General features: G+C 28.2%; 1 protein-coding gene across 1 annotated transcript; it reads right to left on the bottom strand.

Moving 5' to 3' along the window:
* Positions 1-21: 21 nt before the first annotated feature.
* On the bottom strand, positions 22-14,435 carry LOC107163857 (ATP-dependent 6-phosphofructokinase-like). Its single transcript, XM_089230810.1, has 19 exons — positions 14,318-14,435; positions 13,178-13,492; positions 12,100-12,250; positions 10,835-10,932; positions 10,608-10,759; positions 10,361-10,550; positions 10,092-10,302; positions 9,913-10,021; positions 9,003-9,191; positions 8,738-8,928; positions 8,377-8,440; positions 8,173-8,316; positions 7,868-8,029; positions 7,639-7,791; positions 5,088-5,187; positions 4,898-5,027; positions 917-1,014; positions 269-473; positions 22-190 (listed from the first exon to the last, which is right to left on the bottom strand). The coding sequence occupies exons 1-19, from the start codon at positions 14,433-14,435 to the stop codon at positions 100-102; spliced, it is 2,871 nt and encodes a 956-aa protein (XP_089086936.1). The 3' UTR covers positions 22-99.
* Between the last annotated feature and the right edge of the window lie 287 nt (positions 14,436-14,722).

A 14,722-nucleotide genomic window follows, 5' to 3' on the forward strand; every position in this document is an offset into this window, starting at 1 on the left:
GAGCACTTCCAATCCCCTTAAACAAAAACATTTAATGTAAAAGCCTAGTAATCACTATATTATTAAAACAACTTTTAGGTGGTAATTATTTTGATTTGATTATATAAGTTGTTTCCAGTAATTTGGCTCTTCTAACACTTTTAATAATGGTCTGAAATTTAGCCACCATGGTTGATTGTTAGATTGTTTTCTATAAATTCAAAAGATTTTGATAAGTAGAAGAGTAGAACATAAGAAATAATCATGATTAAATAATTGGTAATATTACTCTTCGTTAATAGATTTGAGATTCTCTAGTGGTGTGAACTTAAAATCGCTCCATTGTAAACCCAATGATACAGCTGAACTTGGCAATGTCATCTGTTCTGGATGTTTGTTTTGTATGTTATGTATCCACTCGACTGCCAATTGCCCTTCTTTTAGAGCAAATGACCTATCAAATGGACTTGGTACACCACCGGTAACAATGCTTCCTATAAGTACATAGATACCTAGTTACTACCTAGTAAGTACATGAACTTTAAATTTCATAAAATGTTACCTACTGTCAATATTTGACTTCTGGATTGGTAGCTATAGATTTAATTACTTTAATGTGTGAAAACAACAGTCAAAATTATTATTTTACCTACACACCAATACCTAGCAAACCTTTCGAAAAAATAAGTTGTTTATAATATGAGATAAGTGCTGGGCTTATTCTTAAATCATATTCCTTACAAATATAACAGTTAATAGTACATTTATGTAATTTATATACCTATACATTCATGTAAACTTTTGTTGCAAGAGTTTGATGTTGTGGAATACATTTGTAAAGTCATTATAAATCAGCAGCACAAATGAAAAATTAATAAATGGTTCTGAAACCAATTAATTTAGTATATAATAATAATAATAATAATAATAATATTACCTAAAATAGAAGTTCTAGTTGCAAATGATTTTTGTCCTTCTTCAGTCAGTAATTTTCTTATGAAATTTGTGGTATAATTTTCATTGGCCTTTTCAGATCTACAGAAGACATGTATATTATTAAGGCAACTGACCTTCACATCAAAATTATTAAAATACATATTAAATATATTGAGCTACTTATCTAGCGTGGACTCTATGATGGGGACACTTACCCCACTTTATCTATTCATGCATACCTACAGAAAACCTACGGATCCAATGATAATTTTCAAATCGTTGAAATTCTCGACATTTTGGAAAGTACTCGTGACTTACATTTTTAATTACTATTAATCTAGGGGGAGGGGGTTCAGGAGGTCAGCTGACCCACTGTTATTATTTCCTGACCAAATTGGCCTCTTGGTGAATTTTCTTTTTTTCAGATCATGAATACCTTAGTAGGTACCTAGTTAGACACTTGGACACTTTGGATTTACTTCACAAATAAATAACAAATTTATATTTTCTCAATTCATAATTTTTATTTTGTTAAATGATGTCGTTTTAGTAGAAAGTTGAATTAATCATATTTTATTATGTACGACTGTACAACTACGACGTATACATACCATCGCTGCACCGATAAAATTAGATTATTTTTACAAATTGAAAATAAGTCTTATCGCTAAATAGTAATTTATATAAATTTTATAATTATATATCTATAATATAAAAATAAATCGCAAAATGTGTTGGTAAGCGCATAACTCAACAACGCCTGGACCAATTTGGCTGAACTTTTTTTGGGCTGAAACCCGACACTCTGCTGAAGGTTTTAGTACCACTTTTGTCAATAAAAAAAAGCATAAAGTTCATAAAAAATCAAAAACAGAATCACAGTAGTGGCGCCCTCTTTAAAAAATTACCATTAAAATAATGTATATGTACAAGTCGTTAGGTATTGAAAATTGTATTTATCTGTAATAAATAATAATATTTAATTGATATTTTATAAGTATTAATCTTTTTCGAATATTCAAAGATTTCAATTTGTTTTTTATTTATTATTTATTTACTTAGGTAGTGGAAGTGATCAAATCGATTTGCACTTAACGTACCTACAGACTTGGACACACAACGAAAGGAGAAAAATATTAAGAAATGTTTGCAGTTTTCTTTTGGGTTGTTTACGAGAAGTGTCTTTTTCAGAATTTACTGAAAATAGTTGGAGAAAAATTGCAGAGGGTTTTGAAAAATACAGCTAGTTTCCTAATTGTTTAGATGCCATACATGGGAAACATGTACAAATAAGAATGCCAAGAACAAGTGGCTTTTCTACAATTATAAGAATGCTAATTATATTATCCCTATTCTTATATTATTATTACAATTAATTATTGGTTATATTTGTTTTTTCGAGTGAAAGGGCGCACTGACATTTTTATTAAATTCACCACCGTGTTCGTAATAATATACTTAATTTGTTATTACGGCTTTGGACTGATTTTTCACCTGCTGAAACTTAATGGAATTATGCCAATAAACTGAATAAACCACTACCTATATATTCATATCATATTTTGTTTGTTACTTACTAAAAGTAGTAAAACTATAGACTGTAGTGGTGAACACAAAATCCGGATCATTCCATTTCTAAATTGCCAATCTGGATTATGGTTCTAATCCAAATTAAAATACCCAATCCGGATTATGATATAAATTCGGATTATAACACGTTTTGAAAACAAACATTAATTTTTTATTTATCTAGACTCTAAATATATAAGATGTAACAGGACTATTTAACAAATTTCCATTACAAATAAATTAAGTATAACAAGTATTAAGATTCATACTTCTATAAGTTATTGATTTTTAAAATTTTAAGCTAAATTTGGCATCACAATATATAGTCTTGGTGTATAATGTAAGTACATATTATTATTTCTTTTATATTTTATATTTTTTTTAAATTCACTTTTGGGTACTTAATACAATTTTTTTTTAATTTTGTCATAAGTTGAGAGTTATACAACTTGGGAGTTGGCTAGTTAGGTTTAGGAGCTAATTTTGATTAAAAACTCATCTACATTACGAGATGATGAGACATGCATAATAAGCGGTATATTAACTTTTTAAGAATGAAAAAAATGTATTAATTGATTAGAAAAATCAATAAAATAAACTTAAACACATTTAACTGTTTATTTCAAAACCACGTGCGTTATGGAATATGGATCGCGTAAATATACGCACGAGAAAATTCCTTTTTATTAATAAAAAATACCTACTTGATACTTCCTCGTCACTACTACATATGTAAGCATCTAATAACAAATTGTGAAAAACTCGAAAATCATGGTTTATTTGCTATTAGGGGTCTCATAATATTGAGTCGATTGTCAATAGATTTGAGATCGTATAATCGTATTATTTAAGTTGTTAATAAGGAAAAAAATAGCTGATTATCTCAAAAACAAATGAAGCTGGATTGGATCCGAAATCTGAATTAATGGATTGAACCAGAAATTCCGGTTCGACAGATTGAATCCGTGAATCCGGATAAAACAAATTGATCAGAAGTTTTGATACAACAATTGTAATTCGTAATCCGGATTGGTCAAAATAGTGCTCAACACTAGTACAAAGTATATTACAAAATCTACTATATTTATTATATTAGTATAATACTTTAGTATATTCACAAAATTTTACACAGATTCTCAATATATGAAATTTCAATTTTATACCAGAAATTGTTGATTGTGAAGTAACAATTGTTAATATTAATATTCACACTACTCAAATAGAGGTTGTAGATTTTATCGAGGTAAAAATTAGTGGTGAAAGATCCAGAATCTAGGATTAAGTAATGATTACAAAAAAAAAAAAAAAAATACTGAGTTAGACAAACATTTTTAATTCTAAACGAATTTGAAAATTGTTTTATAAATGATTTGGTAAGTTTCAACCAGATGATGAGCTGGTACAAAAGTTCACAGAATATTTATTAAATAATTATATTCATATTGACGCAAAGTTCTCTCAACAATGGATGGGCGGGAATAACGTGCTATGTAACAGTTTTTACAATTTTCATGTTTTTGCGGAATAACGTGCTATGAAGCAATCTCGATATATTTTAAGAATCGAAAAATTCCCAGAATGTTTTTATCGTACACAATCATTGTGTATATACTTCGAATCCGGCGATTAGTTGACTATTAAAACGCGCTATGTGCGTTAAGCGTTTACTAGTTCCAAATAACATTAAAAAAAATGTATAATACAGTTTTCGTTTTTAGTTGTTCCTGAACATTTACGAATTTGCTACATAGCACGTTATTCCCGCCCACCCTTCAATTATGGTCCTAGTACAATAAGAAATACAAACACGTGAATCCTATTAGAAACGCTTCAATTCTATGTTTTATTCTGCTCATCCAAATATATATCAATTTAAACATCTATTAAAAATATTCAAATCGACATTTCATACAAATAAGAAGATCAGAGCGAAGAAGAAGAAACTGTATAATATATTAATATCTAAGAAAGATTTCGTAGTGGAAAAAATGACAGAAAAAATATTGGGAAAAATTAATTGCTACAAATTTGTTAAACCTGTATCTTTACATTTCATCCCAATTATAAGTTTATTAAATATTAAAAACTAAGTATATGACAAAACACGTAAATCATGAAAATATATTAATATATTAAACATTAATTAACATAAGAAAAAAAAACATTTTTAACCATACCTTTAATAACAAGATGTTATTATACAGTTCTAAATCTATAAAAATGGGAAGTAAATGTTTTTTCTGTGAGACAACTTTTACAGTAGGCTTTTTAATACGGGATCTAATCAGTATAGGTACAGAATCTAGGACCCAACTAATACATATGCTCCTAGATCATTTGTTAATTGCTATATATTATAGCCCAACTCAAAAATTTACGTAATCATATTACATTGTATTAAATCTTTTTTTACCTTAACACAAGTCCTCGGGTAATCTTTTTAGTGTCAAATTTTTCAACCATTCTATATAAACAATCCATTAAATCTGTGATGTTAAACTTTTCTTCAGGAATAAATGACGCGTCTGCACCACATGCCATTGCTATAATAAATAATACATTATGAAATAGATTATAGTAACAACCTTATAATTTTACCTTACCGGTCATAGAGGTTAAATAACCACATAAACCTCCTAAAACTTCGACTACAAACACTCGTGGTGTATGACCTTCTGCTGATTGTCTAATAATATCACACAACTGTAATTTAAATATTTAATATTATTACCATGTGCTATTATTTATTTGCAGAATACCTCAAATACAAATTAGCTCAGGGAAAATGCTAACCTATCACAGTACATTTCCACAACATTTAGAAATTCCTCAGACTCAATTAAATCATGAAAGAATTTCATAATCTCGTCAAAATTAATAAATAATTTATAAAACTAATATTTGTACATGATTTATTAACATTTATAGTAAACACTTTTTTTTGTAAATCCCAGTAACCTTTGCTTGAATTAAATTTAAAGAAAGAAAGAAAGTATTGGTTGAAGTTGATCTAAGAATTAGATTTTAAGTTTTTATTTTAAAAGTAACAATACAGCTTCAATCAAATTTTTTGATTTTAAGGAATTTGATAGAATGTTAATTTTGAAATGGAGTAAATTATATTATAACAAAAAAAAAAAAAAAAAAATGAATTTTTAAGTAAGAACCTAGCTATAGTACAAACAAAAATGTACATATTGTGTTGAAAGCGTAGTATCTACGATTAAAAGCGCAATTAAAATTTTTATTTAACTGGAAGAGGTAATGTTCACTTTTATCATTAACATTAAAAAAACTTCAAAACTGATCAAATAATTTTAGATTTATTACACAAGTATATGTTTGACAGAATGACAGAGCCGGTTGAACCAGATATACATTTTGTATAATTTTTATTTTGTGTTCGTCTATAGCAGGGGTCGGGAAGCTGCGGCTCTTTGGATAATTAACAATATATCGGTATCCGTAAAATATAAATTATATTATACGTTATTATAACGATAATAAGTCTGAATTTCTCAATAACGATTTTCAGGTAAAATAAATCAATATTTTATCTTTAACATGGTTCGGGAATGTTTTCGTTTTTATTAATCTTATCGCACAATTAGTTTTATTGTGTTTATAATATAATTGTGTGTGTTTTGATATCAGCCTTGATGCTTGTTTGAAGTTGAAAACTACAGATTACTCCAGGGGCATCATTTGGGGGGTGGCAGGGTGTGCAGTTGCAACCCTTACTTTTAAAATGTTACAATTAGCCTGCGCCTTGCTGTAGCCTAAAATAACGAATGCACAATTATTTATATGATTAAAATCAAATTGTAATAACTGGTCTATAATGTATGGAAATAATTGAATGCAGGATAATATACATATACGTATGTATATCAGTATATCTATTTTTATATGGCCTGGTGAAATTTCAAAATTGCCTGCTTGAAACTTCACACACCCGAAAAAAAATCTGAAATGACGCCCCTGGATTACTCTCCAGAATTGAATAAGCTGTCTGGAAAAATTCAGTGTCAAAAATCCCACTAATATTAAGTAGATACATTATTTTGTGTTTTATTGTGTTTAATTAAATAATATTATATTTGTATAAACAATAATAATAATAATATAAATATATATAAATATAAATAATAATAAATTAATGTAAAAAAGTTTTTCTATATCTTATAAATTTAAGACGTATTATTATGTTTTTATTGCCTAGGTACTAAAAAAAGATTATTCAAACCTGTGCAGCCCTGGTCTATAGCTTACCTACCGATAGCATTGATTATCTACAACCCAACAGTGCAAGTAATGATTATTAACTTTTACAGTAATTATTAAACTAATAATTTAACAACATAATAATTTAATAATACCGATATAGATGGACAATTCATAAAACCGACCAATTCACTTCTTGGAGAAATAAAGATAATACCAAACAAATAAAACGGATTACGTGAACCTAGATCCAATATCACTAATCACTCAAACATTAAATCGGAAATAAACAAGTCATTTGCTGCAAAACAATACCTTGGCCTGATAAGCATAGTTAGTAGTAGATATCTCCAAAGCATATAACTCAATTTGGAAACGCAGATACAAATCCTATTGAAAGTAATATCAAAATGTTGCATGCTAAACTACATCAAGTCATCAAAAGCAAAACACTAGACAATTATCAGTTACACTGACAAATACCCAATCAAAAAACTACACCCAGCAAAACGGAATATTCCAAAAATCAATACCCCAAATAATTAGAAGAAACAAAATAAAATTATCAGCAACTGGAATTTTCAAGCAAAACCAGTTTTCGAATCAAATTTGTATTTATGTTTTAATTTGCGTTTTCTATTCACCATATAACTTAAAAAATACTTATGAATCTAAAGTTTAGATCTTTTTGTACTTTTTATACACGTTTTAAAAATTTTAACTTTAATTTAGTTTTTTTCGATTTATTTATAGTAAATTATCATTTTTTTTTTTAAAGGAAAATACTTCAGGAAAAATCCCTACACTACCGCATATTTTCAAAATAAAAACTTCCTCCACCACATCACTTGTGTTGCAGCATTGAGATGCACTATCAAACCAATAAATTCATGCCTACCACGCTACCGCGTTGTGCATAATGAAAATCACCTTAACAATTTGATTTAAAGCTGTATCTGCTCCCAATGAAAAATCGGTTCCTGGTACGTTGTTGCTGTACGTAACCGGCACCACTACTATAGGTATGCAAAACTCTTTGTATTTTTCCCGGTAATCATACATCATTATGCCGGTTTTTAAAGCCTGTAAGCAAATTATAATAGGTTTTATTAAGTATAGGATCAGTATAGTCATATTTCAGAGCACTGAGTGATTATACTTCTGTCCCTCCAGCAATTATACACGCGCTGATATTAAAATGTTTCATTTGTATTGCAACCATTTCCATCATATCCTCATCAGGGATTGTTCTTGTTATTCCCAACTTAACACCACCTTGATTTAGCCAGCCAATAACAGAGGACCAATGGAGTTCAATAACCTGTTTGTAAAAATAAAAATAAATATTTATTAAACAACTCGACTTAATACTTGTACACACTAATCATAAATTCAGAGTAAGTATTACGATCCCCTCTTCCAACAAACTAATACATAAATAACCAACAAATATAGTAAAGTTACTTCGCCTTTTATGAGTCCATCAATACTGAATTTTGCTGCAAATACTCGACTTTTTAATGCTATTGTTGCTCGAACTATAGAATACATTAATGCATTTATTCCATTACTAGAACCTCCAATATTCAGTATTAAAGTTATTTTCCCCTAAAAAAATCATTTTTATTATAAAATAAACTTAATAGTATTGAATAAAAAAATACAAACGTCTATATTAATGATTTCTTTATGTATCATTTGTTTGTATGTCACTAAATTTTGAATAAAACTCCTGAAAATGTTTCATATAAGCTCATAATTATTGAATAATAATACTAGCCTACCTTCAAGTATTATACTATTATGGCTAATAGATCAATAAATTTGCAATATCAATTCAACAGTCATATTATACATTAGTACCTAGCTATAATACAAGTATCTAAATTCATTTAAATTTATTATATTCAATTCAGTGGTCATACTTCAAATAAGTTTATTTATAAAAAAAACATAAGTGCCTACCCTACCAATGTAGTGTAACGTTTTTATTTAAATTATATATTATCTAAAGTTCTATTAAACGTACTGGCCTCGAAGTTTCAATGCCTTATCGAAGTCTTTGTGTTCGATGGCTTTTCCAATTTCTAATGTACTTTTAACACATTCCATCAACGATTGTTGTGCGATTGTATTAGCGTTAAGACATATAACTTTTGGTTCAGATTCTGCTGTAGCTTCTAATAAACACAAAACAGCGTGTGCACCCATACGTGAAGCCTAACCCAATAAACATAGGTATACAAAACATATTAGCTATTTCGTCATATTTGTTTGATGATAACTAATGTTACCAAAATTCTATCAAATGCTGAAGGACTTCCACCTCTTTGAACATGTCCCAGAACGGTTATCCTAGCGTCTTGATTTAATTTTTCTACTAAAACATTTTTAACCATTTCTGATGTAATTGCATTACCGTTTAAATCGACTGCTCCTTCCGAGACTATTATAATGTTTAGCCTTTTACCATATTTTCTAGTCTAAAAAAATTTGTAATAATTTAAACATTTATTTCAACCAACCACCTATATTGTAATAAAAAGTTTTAATATTCATGGTGATGGATGATAACTGATAACTATAGTTAACAGATTTAACATTTAAAAAAAATTCAATTAACCACGTTAATGCTCTTTATATTTAACTTAATATTTTCCTATACAATTAAATTTAGTACATATTTTTATATTTAAGAAAGTTTAATAATTTCAAGTTGATAAATATTTGACAACAAATTAGTAATAAGTAATGATTTAACGGTAATAATTTTTATTTAAGGTCAATATATTCTTCATTCTTAGTGCAGTAATATTTATTTTAGATGTACCTAAATATAAAACTATATCCATTCTACTATTTTATATTTACCTGTTTAATAATGACTGGTGAGCAATGCATCAAACCTGACAACATTTATTGGGATAATATTTTGAAGTATTTAGCAAATTGTAAGAAGGCTTAAAATGCACGAAAAAACATTAAAATTAATTAAAAATTCAAAAATAGTTAAATTTTTAAATTTAAAGTTAGGATATTCCATTACAAATCTGTACATTAATCAAGTTATTTTGGTACTTGAAATGAATTTTTCTAGAGCATCGCCAAAAACTTAACTTTGCATACAAATCTAGGCCATAATGATATTTAAACAATATTATAGTAAATTAAATGTAGGCTTATAATATAGAAATTTTAACGTACCATCTGTACATTTTTACATAATTTTTCTGGCCATTCCAATTGTTGTGGCCATTCTCTAATGAATAAATAATCAGCTTCGCACATCAATGCGCTTTTAACAGCTAAATAACTAAATAATATGGCAAATTTTAATACAGTGGTAGTAATAGTTATATCTTTATTATTGAAGTTACTATTACCCACAATTACGGCCCATAACTTCCATTATAAATGTTCTCTGATGCGAGAATGCCGTGCTTACAATGGAATCTATTGCTTCAAGAATTCGGTGAAGTGCTGTATCAGCACCAATAGTCATATCAGTCCCACTAAAATCGTTGTCAATTGACCCAACAACGCCAACCAAGTTTAAATGGTCAAACTTTTTTGACGTTTCTTCATCGATCTCCTCTAGACAAATATTTAAATGTTTATTACCAACAACTTAAAAAAAATCAACAATAATTACGGTTTTTTAAAAGTGCATCAATATGGCTTGGCCATTCTTCGCGAAAAATATTAGCACCAGTCAAGGAACCGTCTCCGCCAATTACCACCAAGTTAGAAATTCCAAATGATATCATATTTTTGGTCGCTTTCATTCTACCTTCTTTAGTCATAAACGGCATACACCGTTTTGTTCCGATAATAGTACCACCCTTAAGTTCAAAATATTTTTAAGCATCCAATCATAAAAATGACCTCTTAAACCATACCAAACTGAGAGTGAAAGATACGTCGTACCAATTTGCTTTCGTTATGTATTCATTGCCTTCAATAAGTCCGTGATATCCCTCTTTTACAAAATAGACTGTCGCACCTAATTGAATTGACACTCTTACGACAGATCTTACAGCCGCATTCATTCCTGAAAAATTACATTAGTTCCTATTGTATCGATAGGTATTATACTATAGATTTTTCCACTTCATCAAATTCTTACCTTGTGAGTCTCCCCCACTGGTCAATACTGCTAATGTGACATTTGAGTTTTTTTCCCGAGGAAACCTTTTTAAAATCGATTTAAAATCATAAGCCGCCCTAAACAATATAATTATGTTTCATCATTATTTTAAATTATTAAATTAACATTACAAATAAAATTAAAGATGCTCACATTGTATTTAATTGTTCAACTAAATATTTAAAAATATATAAAGTACGTGATAATAAATAAATATAATAAGTTATGTAAGTCTTTAATAAATATTTTGATGTTTTTTTAGCATGGCTAAAGTTATTTAGTATAGTTACATAACTATAGTTATTTAGCCATGGTAACGTAGGAAGTAAAAACTGAAACTGAATGACTAGCAGAGTTCTATACTATCTTGTTTTCTAATCTGGTAATTTTCCAAAGACTTTAAAATGTTGATATAATGTTAATTTATAAATGCCTACCTATAACTTAATTGTGTTTTGAACTTGCCTCATAATACTAATGTGATAAAGAGCATAATTAATATCAAATATAGTAGATAAAATATTAAAAATTTCAATTATATGTGCCTAAGTAAAGACATAACAACATATTGCATACGAGTCTGCAACGAAGTACCACATTTTATGTCTTTGTTGTCCTTGCTATCATATGTAGCACATACCTAGGTAATATTTGTGGGCCGGTAATTGATAAAAAATAAAGATACGACTGCTATATTGGTAAACAATTTATTTTATTTTATTATTATTTTATTATATTATATTTATACTTTTTTATTTTCGTATATTATTAAAAATTAATTTTCATTATCATATAGGTACATTATCGAATATATAGATAACTAGCTGACCCAGCCACGCGTTTCTGTGGCTCAGCAATTATAATACTTTGAATCAATTTTTTACTAATTCTTTGGTACAATCAAATTTATATTTTCTAAAACAAATTTAAAATAGATTCATTCATATGAGATTGAAAATAAAACGTTTCGCCAAAATTTAAAAGTAATGGTGATGTATCGAAATGTTGAATTAAGCACAAACCAACATAATAATATACTTTCTGAATTTACATTTTATTCATCTTTTATTAAATTATTATTTGTAATCAGTGACTTACTTACAAAATGTACTATATACATTAAAAAAATATAAAATTAAACTGTTTTAAATGAGGTAGATAACATTGACGGCGAACTATAATTTTAAATTATTAAAACTAAAAATTATCTAAGTACTACCTTGTGTACAACATTCCTGGTTAACCTGTCTTTCGCTAACACGAAGAGATTTGATGGTTTTCCTACACGTGAGCAGGCAACATATAGCTGTCCAATGTCCATGTGAGATGTTTTCCAAATCCAATAAATCGCAGACATTGTTTGGCCTTGAGATTTATTTATGGTCATCGCAAAAGCTGAAGAAATCGTGAAACGGTAATTACTATAAGGTACTATAGTCGTTTACCATGAATATGAATTCATCTGTTTTATATGTATATAATTAATCATTTTATTTCTAGTCAAATAATTTGTGTGTATCACAATATTCGGGGATGGGAAACATTTTTCCCGTTTAATATTTATATAATATGAAAGGAGTTTGTTATTTTTACAAAATAAGGGGCGGAACAGATAATTGGAGTAGGTCCGCTCAAATAAGTGGCGTCTATAATCACAATTTCTGTTCGGGTCACGGTTATCTACTAAGGTTGGAACTCGCTACTATATGTTCCCTATGAATAGCCATGTCGAAGTGGCGTAACTAGTGAACTAAAAGCGCTAGTAGTAGTTGGCCCGGTTTTAATGGCTGTAAACGAGTTGTGTCCCAAATACTGAATTGCGTCCCTATGTTTTTTTCGGGTTACACGAATTGTGTCCCTAAGTTTTTTTCTGGTTACACGAATTGTGTCCCCCAGTTTTTTCGGGTTACACACAAGTTTGGTCTAACTAATATAAATAAAAAGTAAAAATAACTACACAAACAATTTTAATAATATTTCATATAAGGCAAAAACTTAAATAAAACAATTTTTATAAATTCACATTGACTAATTTTTTTATTAAAATATTAAAAGTATGTTATATATTATATTTAACACGAAAAATGAGTATAAAAACGTCATATTATTATTATAGTAAAAATTTTAATCTAACAATAAATTATGTTATTTCGTCTAATAAATAAAATATAAATAAAAAGCAAAAATAACTACATTAATAGTTTTTATAAAATTACATACTAGGCAAAAATTTAAATGATATCGTTTTTATAAATTCAAATCGTGAAATTTGTCCATTTTTATATGCATTTAATTTTTGACATAGAAATAAATGTTTTTCACGAGTTGTCTTTGATAATTGTCCAGAACTTCTAATTTTAATGTACACATCACATTGCAAATTCTTAATGACTTCAGTAAATTGAAATATATTTGGATGGCTTGAATAAAACATAGAATTAAACTTTGAATGAAATGCTTCGCAACTATTAGTTGTGCGTAGCATTGAATTTGATGATTCTGCCCATACACGGGGAGGAAATAAAGCATAATTCATGACATAGTTATCCATTAAGTAAGTTGCAAATTTTAGAACATCAGAATTATTTGAAACACTACAAGACATTAGATCAAACACAAATGCATTTTCTACTTCATCTGGGTCGAGAAAAGGTAAACCAAAAACATACTTTAAAAATTTGCTTATTTCGGAGGATTGATCCTTATATTCTACAGATAAACCGAGTTCTTGAATTTTTCGCCACCAGCTCTGACCGAGATGGAAGCGACAGCCTTTAATTTATATTTTTGGCCACACATCAGTGATAGCAGAGTGTATTGCTATTTCGAAATCCACAAGGATACGCTGTACATTTAATGTTACATTTAAATCAAAAAAATATTTGTTTATATGTTCAAAAGCTACGAAATATGATTCTTGTCTTTTATTTGGCAATAATATAAATAATAATGGTATATATTGTTCATTTTTAATAGTATGTATTGTGAACATTTGGTAAAAAAATTTTGGGGCACTCTTAAATGTGCCATCAATTAACCAAATTTCTGATTTAGCCAGTAATTCTAAATTCGTAGAACAAGAAAATCCAATAATATTATTTTTACGATCATTAATAAATATCATATTTTCCCCTCGGTTTGATATAATTTGTTGATTTTTAATTATTTCATGTACATCAAAGATGGATTTTGGTAGGTTTGGTAAAATATGAGTTCGAGCTTGGTACATATTGTCACGAATACGAGAAATGTCATAAGAAGTTAGTGTTTCTACATCACCCTTGCGTAATTCATTGTGAATTATTTTACATGGTCTCTCACACACATCTTCTATAGCTTTTCTTTTTAAAACATTACTAATTTTTTGTCTGTTTAGAACAGATGTTTCAAGTTTTTCATGATTATGATTAATTTTGCGTTCAATTATTTCATTGACGTTATTAATTTTTATAAAAGACTTACATGTCGTTTTAGTACATCTCCATCTTTGCAATTCGGACTTTAATAATTTATGAAAACAAAACTTGTAACCATCAATTACCAAAAGCATTTTGTTGTTCTCACTCATCATTTGCTCCATAGTGGACGGTTGGTGTTTGACTGACTAATAAATTAATCGTATAATATTGTATTACTATTATTATATCTCGTTGAAAATTCAAGTGTGATATTGGGATATCCGAGTATAGTTATATGTATATAATATATAGTTCGTTATCTTAATATAGTAGATGATCAAGATACACATGTACATGTACAATGACAATCGTTGTAGCTCAATGCACACCTTATCTCCACGCGATAATAATAATCGACAGAATCGAATTTTATTCAGTACCTAAATATCTCATAAAATATATGTTGGTA

Source organism: Diuraphis noxia, unplaced genomic scaffold (genome assembly GCF_037042655.1).
Source record: "Diuraphis noxia isolate RWA-SAM2 unplaced genomic scaffold, SU_Dnox_SAM2 contig0001, whole genome shotgun sequence".
NCBI classification, from domain to species: Eukaryota; Metazoa; Arthropoda; class Insecta; order Hemiptera; family Aphididae; genus Diuraphis; species Diuraphis noxia.

Bases quoted from the DNA above. Each gene is read 5' to 3' on its own strand.
- LOC107163857 (XM_089230810.1), bottom strand. From the start codon at position 14,435: ATGGAGCAAATGATGAGTGAGAACAACAAAATGCTTTTGGTAATTGAT. The intron at 5,188-7,638 runs GTGATTTTCATT...TTTAAATTACAG, and splicing joins CTTTAAATCAAATTGTTAAG to TTGTGTGATATTATTAGACA. The intron at 5,028-5,087 runs GTAAGGTAAAAT...TATTTATTATAG, and splicing joins TTATTTAACCTCTATGACCG to CAATGGCATGTGGTGCAGAC.